General features: G+C 38.1%; 1 protein-coding gene across 1 annotated transcript in view; it reads right to left on the reverse strand.

Annotated features, from left to right (window-relative positions):
• Window positions 1–12,133, reverse strand: part of DKK2 (dickkopf WNT signaling pathway inhibitor 2) — a 108,321-nt gene extending 96,188 nt beyond the window's left edge. The window contains exon 1 of the mRNA XM_047718159.1: window positions 11,201–12,133. Coding sequence (XP_047574115.1) covers window positions 11,201–11,422 — 222 coding nt within the window. The 5' untranslated portion in view covers window positions 11,423–12,133. The remainder of the gene's footprint in view (window positions 1–11,200) is intronic.
• Window positions 12,134–24,948: the final 12,815 nt, after the last annotated feature.

Below are 24,948 nucleotides of genomic sequence, written 5' to 3' on the forward strand. Positions count from 1 at the left end.
TCATGGACAGGATATTCTTTTTTTTTTTTTAAGATTTTATTTATTTGACAGACAGAAAGAGATCACAAGTAGGCAGAGAGGCAGGCAGAGGGAGAGGGGAACCAGGCTCCCCCCTGAGCAGAGAGCCCGATACAGGCCTCGATTCTAGGACCCTGAGATCATGACCTGAACCCAAGGCGGAGGCTTAGCCCACTGAGCTACCCAAGTACCCCATGGACAGGATATTCTAACAGCAAACAAGAGAGCAGTTTATAGCATGCAAGAATAAAACAAAAACAGAAACAAAAACTAAGTTTTAATCAAGAAGGTGAAAGTATTACCGCTGGCACTGAATTTTTAAAATAAATCCAAGAATATGAAAACGAATAGAAAAAAAAACACACACACAAAACAACAACAACAAAAACAAAACCCTTCCACTTCCAACTTCCTACTTATAAAAAAAAAAATCTGTCAAGACACAAACCGAATTTATGACTCCAGAATCACAAAATCCAATTAAATTAACTCATTCTTGGGTCGATTCTAACTAATTCACGTTTGTCTTTCATAAATTCAGAGTGGAAGGTTTTAATTTTGTTTTTTATAAAATAATCTCTAATGATATTAATTAAATAAGCAATATTTTATATTTTGCAAAAACCAAGGAAAATGCAGTATTATTACTGTGAACTAACATTTTACTGATGAGATAACTAAGGTTTAAAGCTGTCAGATGATTTCTTCAAGGGAAAGTATATAAAAAGATAAGCTAAGCAAGTCTTCTGAATCTATATCCCATGCTCTTTGAGGTGCACCTTCTATCCCACAGAGGCATTGTAAGCTTCTTCAACTGCATTTTCTCAGAAATAAAGTATGATGGTGCACATGGCAAACACCCAAAAAGAACAATACTAACGTAGGATAACAGATTCTGAGTAAACAGGTCTGAAACATCCAAGTATGCATGCAGCATTGTTATTGGTCACCTATTCTTGGAAGTAGAGAGAGAGGCAGAGGTTAAGAAGGTCTCAGGTGAAGAGGTCCCCCACATATAGGCCAGAGGCTGACACAATGTTGCAGAAGAGAAAGTTGGAGAGGTCTGAGACACTGCATGCTTCTGCCCATGAAAACCTATCTGTTCTGTTTTCTACCTCCCCTTACTGGGGCTGACCATAAAGTACTGCTGATCTCCAAGCATAGTACCCTGATAGTACCCTGAGTTCTGTGCAGGGTGAGTATCAAATGAGGCAGAGGTTTTCAAGCCACAGGTTTTGATCAATCAGTTCAATGAGTCATGACCAGCATTTTAGAGAGAGAGAGAAAGAGAAGAGAATAGAACAGGAGACTAGCATAGAACAGAAAAAAAAGGGCTAAAATTTTGAAAATGTCTCACTGCATTATCCATCATAAGAATATTTATTTTTGAAGCTTTTGTTTCAAGGGTGTGTGTGTGTGTGTTTGTGTGCTGGATCACAACATAAAGTGTATCTCTTTTTGTGCACTGCTGTCAGAAAAATTTTAAAGCCATTGACCTCTATCCTAGATGATGCTTGGACAAAGGTCAAGCAATCTGTGTTCCCAGAGCCCACCATTATTTTCTCCCCTTCTTTTGTGTGTTCCTGCTGTTCCTGCACACACTCTCTCCAGCCAGGCTTCTTGCTAATCATGTCACTAAGTATCATGACTGAAAAAAATGAGCAAGGACAATACATGCAAAGCCACTCTCCTTCATTAATTTTCTTTAAATCCTACTGACACAGTTGTCATCGTGACATTGTATTCTTTGACAATACATTTGACATACAAAATTCAGAGCTGAAAAAGAGCTCACTATATAATTTATATCCCATTAGCCTTGAAACAACTGAATTTAATTCTTCTGTAGAGCTTTGCTATTACAGATTTAACAGAGGACATTGTTTTTGATTATTTGGAAGACTTGTGTTAGAAGTCAAATAATCCAAGTTCCAGGAGACATTCTTTTGTCACAGGCACTGACTGTAGTAGTACATTGGGGCAGATCAGGAAACATCTTCTAGCGTGGTTCCCTCACACACAAAATGAGTTAAACTAGGTGATTTCTACTGTATCTGTCAGCTTCAACTATGCCCACTTTAGTCTGTGGTACAAAGTCTTGATATACTTTATGATAAAGCTTCTCTTGGTTCTTTCCATAATAAGTTCTCCATCTTCAATAATAATGAAAAAGTACATTTGAAGAATCCTCTTACATAGTTATTGAAGCACGTTTAAGTCTGTCAGGTTGAAAGTAAATGTTAAGGAAGTTTTCCCACACTGAAAATTAATGATTATTTCTAAAATAACAAAGAGCCTACAAATACTCTGTGGTCAGTAGTTCAAGCTACAAAAATAAACATTATATATTGTTTAAAATGTGCATGTACATATTATAATATGTAATGTTTAATAAGTATAAATTCTAGATTTGTGCACATTCTTTTTTTTTAAGATTTTATTTATTTGACAGAGAGAGAGAGATCACAAGTAGGCAGAGAAGCAGGCGGAGACAGAGGGGGAAGCAGGCTCCCCGCTGAGCAGAGAGCCCGATACGGGGCTCGATCCCAGGATCCCGAGATCATGACCTGAGCTGAAGGCAGAGGCCTAACCCACTGAGCCACCCAGGTGCCCCTAGATTTGTGCACATTCTAATCAGACATGAGTTGTTTTGACAAACAGGTCTATCATTGAGAAAAAATGTGGAGGCTATTTAAATCCCAAGCATTCAAATATGTAGGGGGTTCATGGGAATCTACACAGCTTTCTTTTATCACCAGTGAGTAATGAACCTACCAGGGCATGAGAAGAATTTGGGCAATGAGACTTGATTCTTATGGCCTTCATTAGACTAACCTAAGGTACTTTTTACCAGATTTTATTGATAGTCTGAGAAATCATGAAGACTTGGTTGTCTGATTCCTGACAATTCAAAGTTAGACATAAAATGTATATTTTTTTATATGTTTGTTTGTTTCTGGAAAGACTTCCCAAACTGGTGAGCAGGTAAGGAGGCTCAGGAGTTCAAACTAAGGGTAGATTTCTTCCTATGTGACAGATGGTTCCAAAGAAGGAAATCTTATCAGCAAAGGAGAAAGAGTGGAGCAGAAAAAGAAGAGGACTAAGGAAGGGACTTGAGGAAATGTCCACATTTGTGGGCAGAAGTTTGTAGAGGGATCAGTGAAAGAAAGGAAGGAAGGAAGGAAGGAAGGAAGGAAGGAAGGAAGGAAGGAGAAAGAAAGGAAGGAGAGAGAAAGAAAAGAAGGAAGGAAAAAGAAAGAGAGAGAAAGAGGAACAACCCAAAAAGGAACATGGAACTATGTAGCCACAGAAGTAAGGGGATAAATAAAGTATGAAGGAAAGACTACAGAGTACAGAGGATGATTTTTGGAAAGAAGACCTTGGATTTCCAGAGATAAATTAACCCAAAGCCTGCTGAGCCAAGTTTCAAAGGGTTAAGATGAAGTGAAGCTAGAATGAGCAAGTGAAGACCATTATTTGAATGTGAGCTGTCATTTCAGTTAGTTTTAAATGACAATTCCCCCCACCCATCCTCCCATTTGAATGTAGTCTTCTAGCTCATTATCAAATAGAAACACCTATTGGCAAACAGCTCATTCCCGATACATTAAAAAAAATTGATCACATACTTCAATAAGATGACTTTCACTCTTCACTTAACATTGTTATTTCCAAATTACGTGCATCATGAAAGAAATAGCTCAAATAAAACAAAGAAAGTGAAGGGAATGGAATGAGAATAATGAGCTCCAAATTTCTGAGTCCTCCTGGTAGGACAGCCAACACTCAAAGAGGCTCGTAAACCTTCCAAATTCTCAGCAAGCTCTCTGGGCTCCAGACTGTGCAGAAAGTGTCAAGAAACCTGCCTTTGCAGAGGCTGTCTTACTTTGGAGAATATCAAATTAATGCTGTTGGCAGCAGACTCTAACATGTTGTTCAATTATTTTGGTTCCTGTGGTTAAATAACTAATATTGCCATGCCGGTTAGGACCTTCACTTACTGCGATTGTATTTTAATGTCTGCTGTACCCTGGCTTCTGTGTAATTTCACCAGTTACTCAATTACATGCTATTTTGCTTACTTCGTAAGAGACAGCACTGACTCGCCATCCCTATGTTCACATTTGATACAAGAAACGTGATAACATACTTTTGTGTTTATTTATTTTGTCTTGTTTTATTTTAAATTCCAGGCCTTGGTGTAATTGAGTTCATTTGTTTCCCTTATGATATCACATGCATTTATTTAGTTAGCCCTGCCCAATTTGTTGGGAGGGCGGGAAGGACTGTACAGCCACTTTCTCTTCTGTGCCTGAGCCCTTGGCTTACCTATTTCTGTAATGGTAGTAGTAATAATGACAATAGCACAGTAACTAAGTGTACTTTCCTCTCCCTCTGGCTCAGTCACGTAAGTGTTATTACTTTTATGGTTGCTACTGTTATTGTATCTTATTTTACATATTAAAAAAAAGAACCAGAGATTGAAGTGCCTTTTTCTTTTTCTTTTTTTTCCATTTTATTTCTTTTCAGTGTTCCAAAATTCATTGCGAAGTGCCTTTTTCAAAGACATTAAGTTGGTTAGTGGCAAGTCAAAAGTTAGAACCTATTTGGAAACTACAGTGCTGTGGTGCTGCTACAGGTCCTCTGACTCTCTGAGAGGCAGCTAGGAGGAGTCAAAAGAGAGAAAGATGCGACAGCAATAGTAGGCTCTCAACCTAGATAATTTTTCCCTATCTGAGCAGAGTATGAGTGATGCCAGCCAAACCAACTCAGAGAAGTCCCTGAGTGGGCCTCTACCTGTTGTCAGTGGGTACCAGGTAGCACTCAAATGCAGGAAGATGGATACTGGGGAGTGTGTTTTGCCTTTCTCTTTTTAATGCTGTGTGGCTTATGCAAACTGCATAACCTCTCTGTGCCTCAGGAAAATCATTGTTTTATCCTTTATAAAATATTTCATTATTTTTAAAATAAGGATGATAATAGGCCTTGCTCCTTGAAGGGCTGTTAAGAGGTTCAAAAGAGTTAATTAAAATGAAACATCTGGAGCAATGATCAGTCACTTCCTTCAGTACCTAGAAAAAAGAACCCTCTTATTTGGAATGATAAAGCATAACACAGAGAATTAACATCTGTTAAGAAATGTTTGGATAGGTCTACCATTTTAAGAAATCAGTCCTACTAATTGTGATGCTTTGGCTTGTTTTGCCACTTACTGTACTTATTCACTCATTGATTTTATATATTTGTTTTAGACAGGGTGGGATAGTTAAAAATAATTTTGATTATGAAATATGTAACTATTCTCTATACCAAATTATAATATATATATATGGAATCAATTAATTTAGCACTGTAATATATTTAAAAGGATATCTGATGCACATTTGTCCCTTTTATTTATGGAGGTGAGAGAAGTAATGGGCTTTTAAAAACTTACTACTTTTATGTTTTTTCTGATTTCATTTCTACATTTATTATTTGGAGCACATAGGTAAATCTAGACTAGTATTAAGGTCCCACAAATATAATCTGTTATACAGATTCAGTGGTTGTGGAATCAGTATCGAAATAATAATTCTGTTTTTTAGTGCTTACATAAGCTAATTACTTGAGTTAAAATAACATCATTTTAGATCTGCTATTGAAATCCCTCTGCCTTAAAGTTTTCTCTGATTCAGTTTATAAGGATTTATGGGATGAGCTCTCCCTAAGGACATTTGATTAGAGGCTGGTATCATTCATGTCATTGGTTTGAACCCAAAGAAGTGGGCAGTGACCCAAAGTCGCTAGCATGAGAGACTCCTTGGGAAACTACTACTTAAAATATTTGGGTGGTGACTTTTCTTCCTGTGTACAGATGTTCCTATCAAAAAAAAAATCTCCCATATTTTATATTAGTTGACCTCTTCGTTTGGGAGAATGACTTATATTTGTCCTGAAAAAAAAAAAAAAAAAGACAATAATTAGAGAAAAATATGTTGCTGTTCTCTAGTTCCTGGCAAGAGTGGACAGAGGAAGAAGAGAAAATTAACCTCTGCTTACCTTACATGGTAATACTAAATTTTCATTATTCATTCCCTATTTAATCTTTTTCTGTGCTATCTTAAAGCAATCCTACACAATGCAAAAATCAATCCATTAGCTATTATTAATTTTGTTTCCTTTTGCATCCTGCCAAAAAACTAGGAGCAGTTTTATCTCCTTTATGGATGAGTACAAGTAACTAGAGGTCTAATGAAGTAAAATGACTTTAAAGGACTACCAGGGAATCACAGATAGAAATAAGATTATAATTTATTTTGATGTTACATCAATATCAAAGAATGAATAGCCAGAACAGAGTGAGTCTAAAATGTAAATACATTGAGTACTCTCAATGACCTCTCTCTGTAATTTAACAGGTTATTTTAATATCCACTCAAATTGTGCAGGGAAAAGAAGAGGAAGTGGCAATATTCTCCTAGAACAGAATATATCAATTCCCTTTCTATTACATTGTTTTCTCTACTTTAAAAACTATAAGATTTGAAACATCTTGGAAGGAGTTTGCTTTAGCGGGGAGTACTAAAGAAGATTCTGGTAGGGTCAAAGTCACAGCTGGAGTGAGTTTAAGTAAACTTGTCCCTTGCTCTCTCTCCTCTAGCAAAAAATAAAATGATGGATGCTCATAGACTATCGTTAAAATACTTTTCTTGCTATTCACGAGGTCACCTTCCACTTGTACCAACGATCAATATTTCTCTATTATTCACAGTGAAGGAAGAGGAATCTTGCTGTGGATTGTTTCAAAATCTTTCTATTTGGGAAACTTTAAATTTTGAAAGTGATTTGCATTCCCGATTATACTTAGCGTCAGTTGATGTCCAGAGGAAATCGCAGATATTTACTCTCTAACAGGAGAAAGTTGGGCTGGGGTTTAAAAAAAAAAAAAAAAAAAGTCATGTATAATTTCAAAAAGCGAAGTGATCACCTATAGAAAATAGACTATCTAGTTTATATATAGTTGATTTTTGTGAGCACTTTTGTAAGGGTTTATGCATACAAGTAGATGTGGCACTTTTATTAAAGAAAAGGCAATACACAAATATTAGTGCTTTCTAACAGACTCCCTCAAGCTTCTGTTCCGATGCATTTCAAGCATTCTTTTTTCACAACACAACTTCATCCAAACCTATCCAAATGTCCAAGTTATATGAGAAAATCATGGAATCTAAATTTTTTTCAAAGCAGTTTTCAGTTTCTTTTTAGAGACACATGCCAGAAAGCTTTATTTACATTTAAAACAATTATTTTCCACTGTTCTATTCAAAACTTTTAAAAATATTTTAAAATCCTATAGCAGTACATTCAAAGTAATCTGCTTGTCTCAAAAAGGCAAAGCAAGAAGTAAAGAAGACTAAAAGAAGTAATTTCAAGCACAAATCCAAAAGGTATTTCCATTTACCAAAAAAAAAAAAAAAGTGAACTGCAAAGAAAAACTGAGTTTTTAAATTGCTTGCTTTTTAATTTGTTCTTAACGGTGGCCGATAAAATATGATTACCTCAAACTCCAGGGGTGATGTTGAGCAACAGTGTACTTATTCAGAATACATGTATCCATATATTGAAGGTTTTGTTTAAAATTCTTTTTAATTTAGAACATTTTCAATAATCTCTTTAAAAACTGAAATATATTGACGTGTATATACATTAGTTACAGTCCACAACTTAATTTATCCCATATACCTATACATATATACACTATCCTTTAAAACCCGTAAGCAATAGCTGAAAACAGAAAGTCAAATTAAAACATATGTGTGAATAATTCAGCAAAATCATTTTTGCTCTTTCTGTATCAATCACCTGAATACTGTCATATTCAATTTTCTATGTCATTTTCCATTATAACTTATAACTGTCTTTGAAAGCAAACCTAAAAATGAGAACTGTAACACCTCTGGAGAGCAGTACATTGCTTTTCTGGGCTCTCTAAATCTTGCCTGAAATTCAAAGCCAGCTTTTCCAGGAGTGATTTACAAATAATCCACCTTGCCTCCTGAACAAATTGAATTCCTATATTCTGTATAGGAATATATTCTATATATTCTATATTCAATATTCCTAATTCCTAATGCCTATATCCTATATTCCTAAGAATGTTTACTTCATATGAAAACAGACTAGACTACATTGAATCAAGAAAACATTGGGGCCCATTTTGTCTCATTTTCACTTTTGTAGATTAATGAATTATTAAATTCCTTCAATAATTTATTCTGCAATCACAATAAAATCTTTATTTTAGTTATCTATTCTGAAAGTAAATCAGAAAAAATAGACAATTATTCAATTTTCACTTAAGGAAAAGAAGACCAAAGACTAAGTTTCTAAAGTGCCTACTTGAATTTGCATCCTACAGTTTCCTGTTCCTGTATCCTGTATCTCTGAAACACATATATTTCTGCATCAGTAATCAAGGATGGAGAGGAGGAGAAAAATTAAATGATCCGGCCTCAGGATGACACTACATAATAAGCTGGTTTGATCAGCTGATAATTTATTTCCAATCTTCTCAATCAATCATATTTTTCTATTTCTGATGGATAAAAATTCAGCTCAGTTACAATTCAATTCTAGGTGTTTTTTTTTTTTTCTCCAAAAAAGGATGTGGCATCATCCTGTTTGAATAGACTTTCTAACTTCCATTCCATTGCTGAAAATTAGAGTCCTAAGAATCTCAGAAACCACATAGCTAGTAGAATAAAGAAAGTAAAGAGACACATAAATATTCAAAGAATTCCTCTTTCTACTTCAAAGAAGATAGATTTTTTCTGTTTGTTTCTTCATAGTAATATATATTATAGATCACCCGCTAAGCACTCAAGAAGCCAGAAAATAACAAAAGATAATCCTATTTTCCATCTATTTTACTTCGATTCAACTCAGTGCTTTATGTTACCACTATCTCTCATAAATTACCATTTTCTCACAAACCCGACATCAAATCTTAAGGATATATAATTAAGGAAATGTAATGATATATATTCCATGGAACTGCTAGGTTATGGAGCGTATACAAGAATTTCAACTTGAAAGACAGAAAGAAAGAGAGAAAGAGAAAGAAAGGAAGGAAGGAAGGAAGGAAGGAAGAGAAGACTAAACTCATTTGTAAAACAAATAAATTTTCCATCTGAAGACATGCAAATAGAGTTGCAACCTCTTTAAGGAGCAGATGTTTGGAGAGAGCAAAAGAGACATATCAAAACATAAGGCATAAGCTAGATTGTGGGCGGCAATCTTCAGTTTAGTCCATGTAAACCCCACGGCTAATGACAGTTTTGACATAACTGATAATTTGATTCAGGAACATCAAGTGTTGGGGCCCAGTGGTGACAGAAGCAGAAAGCCTTTTACAGAATCTCACAAATGTACATGGATGAGAATCGAAAGGAACCTCAAAAGATCATTGGGTCCATCCCTCTGTCCTTGGCTGAACTAAATAAACATCTAGCTCTCTTCAACAACTGATAAGATGAAATTTGAAGTCAGTAGCATTGGAGAAAAGGCTTATGATTTGGATTGACAGCATCCTCTCTTTCCAACCTTCGCCTCATCTCATGACGATAAATATCTAAGAGAACGTTATGTCCATTACTATCGAAAGTATCAGGGTGTTTAGGAGGGAAGAGTAAAAGGGAATGAAAATGGTCACATAAATGTGGAGGTAGGTGCACATGTGTGAGAATGTGCAAAGGATATGTATGCTTGTAGTAAGTATGCGTATATATAGTTTATTTCCCTTAAGGTCTTAAAAAAAAATCTTGTGATTGTAGACTTTGTATTTCTTTGAAAAGATAGCTGAAATGGTTGCCATTTCAAAGCCTAAGCCAAAGAATTTCAAAACTATTTTAAAGCATTCTGGAACTGCAAAACTAGCAAAATTGTCCCCCGTGAGAGGGCAGTAGGGGACCAAGCACTGGGCAACTTTTCCCTCCCTGTCCATCTAGGACTGGCCCTTGCTCTCACCCCTACCCTGCCGTCTGCCATAGGGGCAGGGGCAATGGAGGACACCAGAGCTCGCATAGGGGCTGCAGCAAGCTCCTCTGATAAAATAGGGAAACCCGGGCTCCCTGGGGCAATGAGCCACTTCACGGGTTGACAGTTGTACTGAGAGGGGCGAGTGCTGTTTGGCAAATGAGCTTTCACCTTTGGCTTCCTACAAAAGGAGCAGAAAGGGGGAGCTGTCCTGGTTCCCAGTGCCCACAAGGCCCCCCTCTCTTGGCCATTGCGCTCCGACCACAGCAGTGCGGAGGGTGCACGGTCGTTATACGGTGTGTATATGTTTGTGTAACATTTTGCAAGCGACTGTCAATGTATCTGTCTGTGTGACAGAGGGACGCCCTCTTGCAAAAATGCATCCGGGGTCCACCTTGCTAGGTCGTCCGCGTTAAGATGCTGTCACCGTCGCTTCGTCAGATAGCTCCCACCTGGATGATTTATTTATGAGGCTACAGAAGTGAGAGATGGAGCGTCTATTCAAGTTTTCTGCCTGTGACCTCAGTTCTTTGAAGGAAGAAAGTGGTTGGGAGGGGAACAGAACCTGAAAGGGGGTAAATTCTCCCTCTAGATTGTGAAATGTAACGGTTGAGAGACCAAGATTTGGCCCCTGACTGTTAGGATTGGAAGCCCATTCTGCGACTTAGCATTAGTTTGTGCGCTTTGGGTAAATCTCTTAATTACTCCGTAACTCAATTTTTTTCATTGGCAGAAGGGGAAAAGTAACAGCGACTAACTCATAGGGTTGGGAAGATTAAATAAAGGTAAGCGCTTAGAATGGTGCCTGACACAAAATCTTTGCTATGTGTTAGCTGCTATTAACATTATCGTCAGCATTGTCGTGATAAATATGGAGAAGGACCTTTCCCCACCGGTACACACTGGATCTGGATCTTGTACCTGCCCAAGTCCCCAAACAAAGGTGGGAGAACCCTAACCCGCCCGCTCCACGCCCCCCAGCACCAGCAGCCACTGCACCCGCACCCACGAAGATCTGCTTCTGGGAACCCCTCCCCAGCTGCAGTGCGCGCCCACACGTGGGGGCGCACTAGAAAGGTTGAGGGGTGCAAAGGCAAACTACACGCTCAAGAGCGCTGGTGCCTACCGCTCTTGGCTGTAGAGTGTATTTGGAGTGTTTTCCTACCTGCCCCAGGTTTTTGCCCTTCTTACTGCCGCCGAAAGCCAGTCCTTGGTATGTGCCCGCTGATCGATTGGCGGCCTGGGCAGGCGTCTCCCCGCCCAGAGAGGACTTGATGGAGTTGAGTTTGGCCCGCGAGCTGCCGAGCTGTGAGCTCTCCACCATCAGCACCGCGGCCAGTAGGAGCAGACAGCGGGACGAGTCCTTGCCCCGCATCAGCGCGGCCATTTCCCGGCGAGGGGTCCCCGGGGAGGCACAGAGCCCGGAGGGGTGCGGGTGCAAGGGGAGAGAGGACCCCAACACCGGGCCCCCTCACTCGGGGTGCGGGGGCTCGCAGGCTCTGTTCCCCCGACCCCACTCGGCTTCGGGGGCCCAGCACTGTGTGAATTCAGTCTCACGCCTCAGACCAGGAGCGAGAGCGACCCAAGCAAGACCCGCTTCTCCACCAGGGCAGGAAGTTCTGCAGGAACTGGAAGCAATCAAAGGCGAGGCGCCTTCTCGCCAAGGAGGCGTGACCCGAGGTGCAAGAAGACCCAGCCCCGCAGACCGCACCGCTTCAGTTGCTCCTTGCCCCGCACCACGGTGTTCCCGCCGGATCTCCGCCGTCCAGTTCTCTTAATGGGCTCTGGAGGGCCACACCAGTTCCTTCGGCCTCAGTTGCTTTTCTCTCCTCTTTTCCTTCCTGACACTTTAGTCTCAACCTTTGCAGAACACAATAATAGCAGGCGCTATTGGCGGGGGGGGGGGGGGGGGGGGGGAGGTCAAGAACGCCCCAGACCGGACTGTCGAGGTCTGAGGAGAGCCGAGGTCTCCCACGCGTGCTGGCACAGTCTTGACGAAGTGTCGCTCCCGGATTCACACCCGGCCGCCTACCGCAGCCAGAGGCGCAGCAATGCCCTGGGAGCGGTCTTGCGCGCCGCACGGTCTCGCTCTCTCTGTTTGCTCTCTCACCGCCGCCCCCTTTGCTTTTTATAGCTTCCCACAGTGGGTTTTTTTTTCTCCGCCCCCAATTCAAGAGTGACAAAGAGTGAAAACGTTTCTCTCACCCCCCACGTTCCCGCCCCACTCCTCTGCTTCCCCCTGCGGCTCCCCCTCCTGCCTCTCCTTTTTGCCCCCCTCCCACACCCCTTTGCTCTCCACAACAACTGAGAAAATGGGATTCATTCCCAGGGGAACGTGAGGCCTCCTAATTCCTGACAACAGCTCTGGCGGGTGGAAAGACCTTTGGAAACAGACAGAGGGCAAAAGTGGAAGTGGAGAGGGGCAGGTTGCCACCGCCCTTGGGGACCGCCAGCGCCCTTCTTTAGGTTTCCCAACCCATCTCCGGTACTTGACTCCTAGAGGAGCACTAGAAAAGCCCCATGGAAGGTTTAGAGAAGTGAGCATCTGGGCGTACAGAGCATGCGGCCCAAGCTGGGTTTTAGTCTGTGCCTCCCAGTGTGTATGTGAGGCTGCGCTATGTTGTGCCAGGGGGTGCCCAACTGACGTGGACGGGGACTTTGGAACTGGGGAGAAGAGGACCAGAAAAAAAGGGAACGATGTTCCTACGCTCACCCGGGAGACGTTTGGAATTTTCTAGTCTCCACCTTTTGTACCCCCCAACTTCACGACCCCACCACACACGCAGCGTAAGTTTACGTCTCCGCGGGGTTGGGAGAAATGGGGTGTCTTCAGTAATGTCGGAGGGTTTCAGTCTCACAGCTTTACCGGGCATCTCTACTGCGCTAGAGGAAATCCCAAACGGGAATGATGGGAGGCAAGGAAGCCTTGGAGGTTCTGCCTTCCTCAGCTCCCTGCCTCTTAGCCTCTGGGAATTCCCCGGGAAGCCTTCCCTGCCAGCCCCAGGCTCCTCGGGTCGGGTTTGCCTCTGAGAAGGTGGAAGGAGGTGCAGAGAGGGGCTGGGACGCGCTGGCGCGCAGCGCTTGGGGGCGCCAGTGGCAGCGGCCCGCCGGGGTGCGTAAGCACTGGCAGGAGACAAGCTGTCCCAGGCAAGCACAGGGCTCGGGTTTGGAGCGGTTTGGTGGTTAAGCGCCAATGTTTCTAATGCAACGGGAAGCGTTGTTTGGGAATTGTTGCGTTTATCCTTTTCATGGTTTAACGCCTGTGCTCAGAGAAATTGAGACAGTGCCACAAGTTGGCAGCTCACAACTAGAGAACGAAGCTGATCTCCTGAACCGCTTTATAGATAGACCTGATCTTCAGACCGGATTCCTCAGTTTTCATACCTGATGCAGTTGCACACGAGCGTGTACAGGAGTATACATTGAACATATTGTCTCTAAGTGAGAACGATAGTGACTCTTTTCCCCAAAAAAGGGCTGAGTTGTAAAGTGTGAATTTATGGCTGGGTTCTCCCAGACAGCACCCGCTTTGCATATTTCCTGCTCTGATCTGTGAGTCTGTCTGGCCTGGAATGCTTCAGTTTCAGATTTTTTTTTTTTTTTAAACACCACAAGCAAAAGGGCATTAAAATTTAAGGAACCCTCTGGAATCTCTTCTTATCTTTGACTTGCTTTTGTGCTTTCTTAGGTTAGAGATTTTCACATTGAATTTTTTCCCCCACTTTTTAAAAATATCCCTAGGAATGATTTGTAAGGACAAAGGAACCATTCCAGGCATTAGTGGAAGGGAAGGAAACTCTATTAATAAGTACTCGTGATTCACTGTTTACACCTTAAAGAGGGTATTATCTTTTCCTGGGATATTCCAGTTGGAAAACATTTGAGTAAAGGAGAAAATTAAGTTAGAAGACTATTGGTTAGGAATTTTTCAAGAGTATTTTAGAGCAAAAGGAAAATTCAAAAGACAACTAAATATGTAGGCAAGAAGTCACTCTACATCCATTTGGAGGTTGTAAATATCCACCATCAGCTAAAGAAGGAACAAATGAACCAAGAGAAAATCTGAAGATACTTTGCTATTTCCATCAGTTCCCTCTTTCCTTACTTCCAACCAAAGCAAGATCCCATATAGTCATACCTAACTCTTGTCAATGCCCTGCTGAAAAGAAAAATGATATCAAGCTCAGCTTCTTTACTCTCACAAAAGCCTTCAGCTCTGAGTATCATCATAGAGATTATCTCAGAGGCTTACCCAACATCTTACAAGCTCCAAAAGCAAATTTTTACAAACCAGAGTTGAAAATCAAAGTTCACTTTTATGTGCACAAATATTTCCCCCCATATGTAAAACTAAATCACACTATGGAATCATATGCTACCACATACACGATTATACCAGAAAAAGAGGTAAAAACTAATTGCAGTCATGATCCAAATGTTCTCTGTAAAACTATATAACAGAAACAGACACACATAACCCACATGTAGATAAATAGATATGCATACACAAAATCAACTAACTGTAAATAAACATAATACTTTGGATTACTGTCATAACCACACATGTGTTTTCTCATGTATGTTTTTGTAAGTATGAAGATACAAACTTCATATTGTACTTGGAAAAACATACTTTTATGCATTTTGCAATAACATCATTAGGGAGTAAACATATAAAAGCAACACTGTACAGAAGTAAGGATAGGGTTTTCTTATTCAGAAGAAAGTACCTCTATGAACACTTTTTCCTTTGGCCATATTTTCCTTCTTTGCTCCTCCAGTCAGCTTGGTTCCATCAAAAAACCCACAAGTGTCTTAGTAGTTGTTTCTGGGTCCTGGTTCCCTTCTGACTACTTGGCCTCAAGGTGAGCTAAGGGCATACACATCATTCCTTTATTCTTGTTTTCTACCCCATTCTCTCTCTCCCTTCATTGGTAACCACTTCCTACATAAGTCTGTTTAGCAGTTGTTCATCTGTTCACTTCATATGTATTAAGTTTATGGTCCTGAAGATCCAAAGGTGCCTAAGTCAGGGCCTTGGCTATGGAGAGGCTTGTGGTCCACTGTCAAGGCCTTGCCTCACTGAAATCTGCCTCTTGCCCTTCTCAGGAGCTTTCCTCTGCTCTCATCTGCTACTGAATTCTGCCAACCTCGGTCTCTCACAGGGTATCAGGAACTTCTGCATTAGATTGAATTCATGTGACGGTGGAAATAAAAGAAATTAGAGATGTCCCCCAGAGTTTTTCCTTTGCTTATAAGTTGCATGTACACTTTTAGAGTGTACAAAGAGACAATATTCTTATATTTGTGTTTGAACCCAAAGAAATGACACTAGTGTGGTCATTGTAGGTTGGTAAGAACAGAAATATGGTATTATGGCAAATTTGGGAAGGGAGAGTATACTTTAGTAGCCCCTTTAGAACACCAAATCATCTTGTCCACACAGGACATGACAGACATGACAGACCTCCTTCTTGTTGGATGTTAAAAGATTTGAAAAATATGGTTATGTGGGTTTCCTCTCTCCATAGTAAACAAGGCCACCTGGTTCTCTATCCTAGTAATACTCAACTCTTCAGATCTTATCACATGAGAATTTCATATTTCTCACTCTGCCTATAAAATAATAGTACCATGTGTTGCTGTCAATTACAGTTTAATTAACCTTCAGTAAATGTAAATTAGCACTGGTATTGTGAACATATTTTGTGTTTCTTGATAGGACTAATTTCCATACCAGATAGAAAATTTGCATTTCCTATTTGATCCCTGCCATATTTTCAGCTACTAACTCTTTTCTTCCTTGATTTCATGGACAAGACCAGCTAATGAGAAAAAAACCCATCACTCACAGTTTAGGTGCTAGCTATACTTGACACAAACACATACAAGTGAGATGGTTTAAGGGATTTCACAGTGAACCAGAAACATAATTCCTTAGTTAATGGCTTGGGTTTTGATCCTTGACACATTAATCATCTTCTCAGTATGTTATCTGCCACTCAAATGAGAATTATTGAACAGATTCCCCCTAGCACCCTAGCCCAGCTCATAAAAAGTGAGCAAATACTATAGTCAAGAACTCAAGTGGATAAAACTCTACTGATTCTTGTGCATGTGAGAGACCTTTGGTGAAATGGAAATTAGAAACATTCTCCAAATGTTGAACACCAAGCCTTTCCTTTTGCAATGTGCAAATTTCTGCTTGTTCTATATACTGCGAATCCTTCCTGGTGGTCCACTTACTCCCACTGCTGAACTCTGGCAGGCTGTTTCAAGATTCATCTTTGGAAACTACTACACTTGGCTGTGAAAGGGAAACATGTTTAATTCTTAAGAGAGGTTTATTGTAAGAAATATCATCTTTGTGAGCAAGAAAACAAACAACTTCTCAATAATCTGGACCAGGGGCTTCCAAACTCTGCTTCTTAGGTCTCCAGAGTTCTAGAGAAGTTAAAGCTGCTGTATTTTTTTTTATAGAAAGGGCTCCAGAAATGTGACTTTTTAAATATCTGCTTTTGTTGTTGTATCTATTTGGGGGAGGAATGTATTGCTTGATTGGTTGGTTTTAATCAACTGTTAACTGCTAAGATTAGAAGCCACAGTGAGTTAGGCAAAATGTTCTATGAGCCCTCAATCTGCCAACAACACGATGGGTTGATTTCTACCCTGTTATTATTACAGATTATTTCCAAAACAAGCATTAGTCAAATGGAGAAACTATTGAAAATCTGGCAATTTATCCAGTCAGAAATGATTTGGTCACTTGAAGTAGAGAGTCTTAAAAAACAGAAGGGCAGGGTAGCTAATCCAGTCATGGTACAGTGTGCTTTTTCCTGTCAGTTATCTGAGCCTATGACTAATGACCAAGGAAAAACTTCAACTAGAAAATAAATTGTGGCATAGATTGAAAAATAATGTGAGAACTATTTGCAAAAAATAAGAAAATAGGTTCCCAAGTGGCAATTTAAAAATCTGTGTTTGAAGCATAACTAGGGCTTGGTAACAGGGAATGTAAATTGTGTTTAGTTTATTTTTGATGATCTTTTTGCAGTAGATCCTACTTTTTTATACTGTAGGAATAGGCTACAATGCCCAAAACCAATCTAAGGTATGAAAAGTTAAGATATTAAACTACAGCTACCTTAAGGAATTTTATAGTTATCTGGCTTGGAATATATAAAAGTAATAAAACAATAATAATAAGCACAATATATTAAATGCTTACTATGTGCCAGCTTGTGAAGTACTCTACATGCATTGCATGTGTTAGCTCTTCTTTTTTAAATAAAGATTTTTATTTATTTATTTGTCAGAGATCGCAAGTAGCCAGAGAGGCAGGTAGAGAGAGAGGAAGGGAAGCAGGCTCTCCACTGAGCAGAGAACCCAATGCGGGGCTCCATCCCAGGACCCTGACATCAGGACCTGAGTCAAAGGCAGAAGCTTAACCCACTCAGCCACCCAGGCGCCCCACATGTGTTATCTCTTATTTGGGTCCCTTAGTTCATGCCTTTAAAACAATGTCCAGTATTAAAACAATACTGAACGAAGAGTAACTGGCAGCACAGCAGGCTCTCATTTTAGATGTAATGCCCAGTTATGGCAACAATGTGGAGCACACCTGAAAAAGAAGAAAATTCCATCACTGCAACAGAACTTAACACTGATTCCTCTGCAGGAGCTTAACTTGGTCATGACTACAAATAACATCAAGAATAGAAGCAGATGGGTACATATATTTCATCTTTGTCCAATGTAGTAAAGCCTCTTGGAAACTGGGTGTTCATTTAGCAGAGAACCAGAAAAGGTTCTCTGCTCTAAAGATGGTGTCTTATTTTGCTCTTAGTCTGCTGCTAGAACGAAATACCACAGACTGGGTGGTTAAAACAACAGAAGTTTATTTTCTCATCGTTTTGGAGGCATGAAGTCCAAGATCAAAGTTTTGGTAGGTTTGGTTTCTTCTCAGGCCATTCTCCTGGGCTTGCAGATGACCACCATTGCCCTGTGTCCTCAAATGGCTGTCCCTTTCTGAATTTGGCCAAATTTTCTCTTCTTAAAAGGACACAAGTCATATTGCATTAGCGCCTACCCTAAAGACCTCATTTTAACCTAATGACCTTTTTAAAGACCTTATCTCCAAATGCAATCACATTCTGAGGTACTAAGGGTTAGGGTTTCAACATACGAATTTGTGGGCGGAACAAATTCAGCCCCTAACAGATGGATTTATAAACATAGTGCATATTAAAACATTTGGACATTTGGGGAAGGAGTAAAATTTCTGGAACTCTACCAAAGTTCCTAAACTTAATGTGGGAGATGTGTCATACGTCCATTTAAAAATGTTATTTAAATTTGTCCTATTACGTTTTACCTCTGGCCTGTGTTAATGATATTAAGTTCCTCACCATCCTTCTGTGTGTGAATTATGGCTGAATATGAACCCAGCTGACTGGGTTTGAATATGATTGTCAAAGATTCCACTGGGGCCCTGATAAAGAAAACAAAGAATACAAGCTATTTGCCAAGAAGATAAGGTCATTGTTACATTTAAAAACAGCACTTTGTTAATGAAAGATGGAAACAATAAATTACAGGAGTATATGATATGAAAATGAAATCATTGTAGATCAAAGAAAAAGGAAGTGGCAATCAAAAATAGAGTGATCTAGCAATCAGCAAGTTGTTCTGTTACTAACTTAATTTGTCCATTTATTTAATTTGATTTGTTCCATTTACTCAGTAAATTAATAGCCAGTTGGAATCACAGTACCTTTAATTAATTCAAGGCAGTGCTAAATATGTGGAAGCAGAGGGAATATCTAATTTCATTGAAACTGCTCTTGAAATCATATTTTAATATATGTGCACTTTGACCACTTAGTTTTTAAATTATCAAGAAATCTGAGAATAAGCTCAGATTTAGTTCCGGTTTTGTTGTTGTTCTAAAATCCAAAAAATGCTATTTTTGTTGTCAGTGTCAAGAATATATGGGCAGATTTGTATATATCTAAGATCAAATAATATGGAGAACATAACAACTGTTTTCGTGTTCTAAAATTGGGTTAGCCTTGTTCTCCAATGCCAATGTTCTATTTCAATTAATAAGAAAATGAAATTCTCAAATCTCTTATCAATGGGCCTTTTAGGTATCAAAATGTATTCTATATATATATGATCTTAACATTTAATAGAATTATTCAAATTTTGAAAACTATCCTTTTGTTCTACAATACTGAATATATTTCTTTCCTCCACTCAACACCAGAGCTGGCACTGGGGCCCTTTCTAACATGAAAAGCCAAGATAAAATTCTAAGCTCCTAAGTACTATTTTCAAATTCAAAGAATGGTCTGATTTTCCCTCTACCTGTTTGCATAATTCCACAAGGTGGTTCATTTAAAAAGCCCACACATGTAAGTTCCGATCAGAAGTTATGCCTATTAAAATCTGCCATATTTCATTCTCTTTAGTCAAGAGTAGATACAGTCTAAGACTGTTAATTATAAGTTAATTTGTATACTATCTGCCACTCATTTGTAAAGCAGTTTCTGAATATAGTAGACATGATCATCTACTTTTCTTTTTCCATGGCCATTTAATATGAAAATGCCTCTAAGGAAACCACTCTAAGTAATGCCTCTAAGCAAATCTATACATATCAGGGATGCAAATTGCAACCCATCATGATATTATTCTGTGACAAGAGACGAATTCCTATCGACTGTTAGAAATGGACTTAATTAAAAAAAAATCAATGATCCTACAGTTATCATTCTACAAAGACTAGGAGAGGTCCAAGTTCATGCAGCAGAGGGCAGTAATGCACAATTATCAGTAGTAAGAAAGATGAAGAATTGGAGATCATTACAAAGTAACTTTTTTGGAGAAAAGTATTTAGATCTTTCCTATGCCAGTGTTAATGGAAGGGAGAGTCCTGATGAAATAATTCATCTGTTTTTCCCTTGAAGATGTTTTAATACTTCTGAATCCTAGATTTAAAAATATTTTTTTAAAAAAAGAAAGATTTTCCTTACCCAGCTTACACACAAGGAGCCATCTTTCTTTGTCAAAGTCAGTGCAGTGGTTGCGCATGTGGCACTAAAGTCTCCTGTAAAAATTCTTCCTAACAACTCAGAAACAAAAGCAGATAAACAATGTTGAAAATGGTCTAGTGACTGTGCAGAATGCGTTAGAAATGAACCACACAATTTAATCTTACTACCACTTTATTTTCAAACTGTCTTTGGCTACTTGAAAAAAAAAAATGCACAAAACCCCAAGACCTCAGTTCTCACCCTTCTTTTAGCTTTTGTGACTGCCCACCACCAACACAATATTTGCATCTTTTTTTCCTGGCTCTTTACAATGCTACTTCAACAAGCTGCCTCCCTCCTCATTCACTCTGTCCTCACTTTGTCCCATGTTCTACTGCTTGCAATAAACATCAAATAAAGTGGCCCCCACACAAGGATTAGTGTTATTCAAAAAGCCTATAGGTAAAAATTTGAAGGTAGAGTCTAGGAATACATTGTGGTGTGTTTTTCTTTCTTTTTTTTTTTTTTTAAAGATTTATTTATTTATTCGACAGAGAGAGATCACAAGTAGATGGAGAGGCAGGCAGAGAGAGAGAGAGAGGGAAGCAGGCTTCTTGCTGAGCAGAGAGCCTGATGTGGGACTTGATCCCAGGACCCCGAGATCATGACCTGAGCCGAAGGCAGCGGCTTAACCCACTGAGCCACCCAGGCGCCCCTGTGGTGTGTTTTTCAAACTCCTGCTATATAAAACCAGGAAAAAAAGAAAAGACATTTAGGATAACAAAATCAAACAAACAAACAAACAAACAAACACAATGACCACCACAACCACAATAACAACAAATCCCACAGATGACATCTAGAATAAAATCAGGCAATAAGGTGAGTGAGCAAAATCACTCGTTATAAAGTCCACATAATATCGATTTACTTGAGGGCGCCTGGGTGGCTCAGTGGGTTAAGCCGCTGCCTTCAGCTCAGGTCATGATCTCGGGGTCCTGGGATCGAGTCCCGCATTGGGCTCTCTGCTCAGCAGGGAGCCTGCTTCCCTTCCTCTCTCTCTGCCTGCCTCTCTGCCTACTTGTGATCTCTCTCTGTCAAATAAATAAATAAAATCTTTAAAAAAAATATCAATTTACTTGAAAAATGAAATTGAGGAAAGAAATGAGGCTCTAAAAACAGAGAATCCCGAAGTCTCTATCAGGTCCTCATTGGAAAGAACACAGCCAATCTGAGAACAGTAGATGTAACCAGGAGGGAAAGGGTTCTGCAGGCTTGGAATAAAAAAAACGAAGTTCCTTAGTGGAAAAAAAAAAAAAAAAAACAAAACAAAACTTAGGGAAATAAAATCCAAATTGAGAAGGCCAGTAACAATTGGATAAAAAGAGAAAGTCTAGATTAAAATGAGCAAAAGGAAGTAGTAGATATGAGGGTATTTTGAAAACCTCTTTAAAAACACAATAGAAGGGGAATGCTAGACCAATGCAGCTGGAAAAGTTATTCTGGCTCATTCCTCTCTTGAACAGCAAAGAAAAACTTATTTGACTTAAAAATGAGCAATAAAAAAAGACTGTGTCCAGTCCTAAGTAAATTTAATATATGAAAAGAAGAGAATAAGGACTAGAATAGCATCACTACAAGCAAACCAAAAAACAATTTCCAATGAACACATAAAACAGTAACCGAATCTTCTAAAACATGTTAAAGGAAATTTAAAAAATTGAATCTATGAAAGAACATCTTATATCAGAATTAGAAAAACTCTAATATATGTTTCAAGAAAATAAAATCTGAAAAAAATTGTAACAAGAAAAATTATTTCAGAAATAACGTTGAATTGGAAAGAACAAAAGAGCAACATTTAATGCTTTTGGAGAAATAGCAAATGAAAAAAAGAGATAGCCAATAAATTAATAAAAAAGGAAATGGATAAAAAGAATTCAAGAAAAATGATAAGTATAGAAGATAGGAAAAGAAGATCCAACAAGCTTATAACAGCTTTCCTGAAATAAGAACCCCAAGCAATGGAACAAAAACAAAAACAACAAATCTGCTAAATCAAATAACTTAATAAAATGTTCTAAAATAAAATGAGCAAAAGCAAGAAGATTTTAAAATACAGGTCATAAAATTACACAGAAGAAAATCAACCCAGAATGGATAACACAATAACATGTTCTAAACCACTGAACTTGAAAAAAATATCCTTTGGCAGGAGGAAAAAGTTCATGTCAATTTCAACAATGCTGTTTTATTTGAAGATACAATTAGGTAAAATATTTAAGATAGTCAAAGAAAGAAATCTGAACCAAGGATGTTGAATCCAGCTGAATTAATCTTCATGTACAAAGTTTCCAGACAAAATATTTTGTGAATCCCAAAAGTCAGAGCATATTATTACATAAGCTCTCCCTTAGAAAATTACTGGAAAATAAGATTTAGACAACCCCAATGATTGGGGACACATTGAAATAAGGACTGGTACTAAATATGCAATTACCTATGAAATTCAGACTACATGATGGTCTTCAGAGAGAGACAGTATTATATAATGGCTATATGCAGGAACAAGTTATATAATGGAGAGTTGGGAGGAGAGAGAGAGATAACAGATGAATCTCCTTGTGAAAATTGATGTAAAGAAATCTTAAAGTAGTAGTAAATAAAATCCAGTTGTCCATTTAAACAATACACTTTGACTAAATGGGGTTATTCAGAAATGAAAGTTTAGGAAATCCATTAATATGCTCTATCAGTATAATAAAACTAAGGAGAAAAATAATATGATCATCTCCACTGATGCAGAAAAAGCATTTAGCAACACTCAATCAATACCATTCATGTTAAAAATTACCTAATAGAATAGGAATTTTATATATATATGTATACACACACACACACACACACACACATATATACACACACATATGTAAAATTATGTATTTTACATTATGTAATTTATATTATATTTATATATATTTCCATATATATCACAAAAGTATAGATATATAGATATAGAGATGTCTTTACTTAATGGAGAATCAATCACTTGATTCTTAAATAAGAAAGTCAGAAATAAGACAGGAATGACTAAAACCTCCAGTTGTTGAGCACTGTGTCATTGCTAATAGTCATTAACTGAGCAACAGAAATTAATTATACCTATAAGAATTTAAAAAGTTAAACAATTTCCATTTGCAGATAATGCAAATATTTATCTGGAAAATCTCTGAAACAAAATTTACTAAAGAAGCAGTTTTTAATCTTAATATCCAATAATCACTAGTCCTTATAATTAACAAAAAAGCAATTAGAAGTTATAATGGAAGAGAAGACCCCTTGCCAATTGTCAAAAACAAACAATATGATTTTTAGGTATGATTGTCGCCTGAAATGTGCAAAATCTAAATGAAAACAACTAAAATGACTCCTGAGAGATTCAGAAAAACTAGACTGAATCAAATGAAAATTTAGATAATATTCTTAGAAGACTCAACATTACATCCATTATACCTGAATTAACTAATAAATTCAATATAATCTCCATAAAAATCTATCATATTTCATTTCCCCTGAAATTGGGAAAGTTAATTTAAAAATGTATTAGATTGAATCAAAAATCTTTTGGGACAGTAAACAAAAACGGTCAGTAAAAATTTGAAAAAATAAGAGTAGTAGTTGGAGACATGGAGATAAACCTACAATAAATTAAAGCCTCTAAAACAGGCATTAATTTGTTATTGGTACATAAACAGAAAACTCAGCAGTATACTCAACTGCATAAGGACTGTTTATCATAGTACATGATAAAAGCAGCACCCCAAATCTAAAAATTGGGGCTAAAAATTTGACTTTTTAATGGTTGGTTTAAACAGACAGTCATCTGAAAAAGAAGTAAAACTGCATCTATTCTTCACATTCTGACAGATAAAATTCTAAATGGATCCAAAATTTAATTGTAAAAATAAATAAATAAAACAATGCAGGAGATTAAAAACATGGATAGATGAACTCCTCCTTCCCATAACTGGGAAATACTCTTCTGATTTAAAATCAAGGACTAATAGAAAGATTGGAAAATTTGATTTCATTAAGATGATTTTTTTTCCCATGGCAAAAGTCACTATAAACAAAGCCAGAAGATTAATAATAAACAGGAAAAAAAGATTTACATTTCACATCAGAGGCAAATGGTGACTATACCTAATATATAAAGAATTTGTAAAAATGGAAAAGAAAAAGTCTAATAACTCTATAAAGAAAATAGCCTAGAGATAAAAGAGAGTTTAGAGAAAAAATTAAATGGCTCTTAAAAGTGTGGAAAAAATGTTTGTGTAATAAAAGAAATCCAAATTAAAAGTATGCCAATATATTATTTCTTATCTCTAAGAGGGCAAAAACCCAGATGTTTGACAATATCTCTACAACAAGGCTGTCAGAAAAGAGGCACCATCACACATTGTTGATGAGAATACAAATGGCATTATCTTGTAGAGAGGGAAATTTGGCAGTCTAGCAAAATTACACATGCATGTTACCTTTGACTTAGTGATTAATCCCACTTTTGGGAATCTATTCCAAAGGTATGCTAGTAAAAATAAGAAAAGACATAGACATAGGAGTATTTATTATGGCACTATTTATAATATCAAGGGTGTAGAAAGAATCTGAATATCCATCAGTGGGGCCCTGATTGAACAAACTCAGGGCATACCCACAATGGAGTTCTATGTATCTATAAAAAGGAATTTAAAAATATCTTCACATTACTGTGGAGTGATCCCCAAGATATATCATTAGGTGAAAAAAAGCAAGATGGAAAACTGTGTTATCATTTAACTAAGAAAGGGCAGGCTATAAATATATACCTGCAACT

The sequence above is a fragment of the Lutra lutra genome, chromosome 2 (genome assembly GCF_902655055.1).
Source record: "Lutra lutra chromosome 2, mLutLut1.2, whole genome shotgun sequence".
Classification (NCBI taxonomy): Eukaryota; Metazoa; Chordata; class Mammalia; order Carnivora; family Mustelidae; genus Lutra; species Lutra lutra.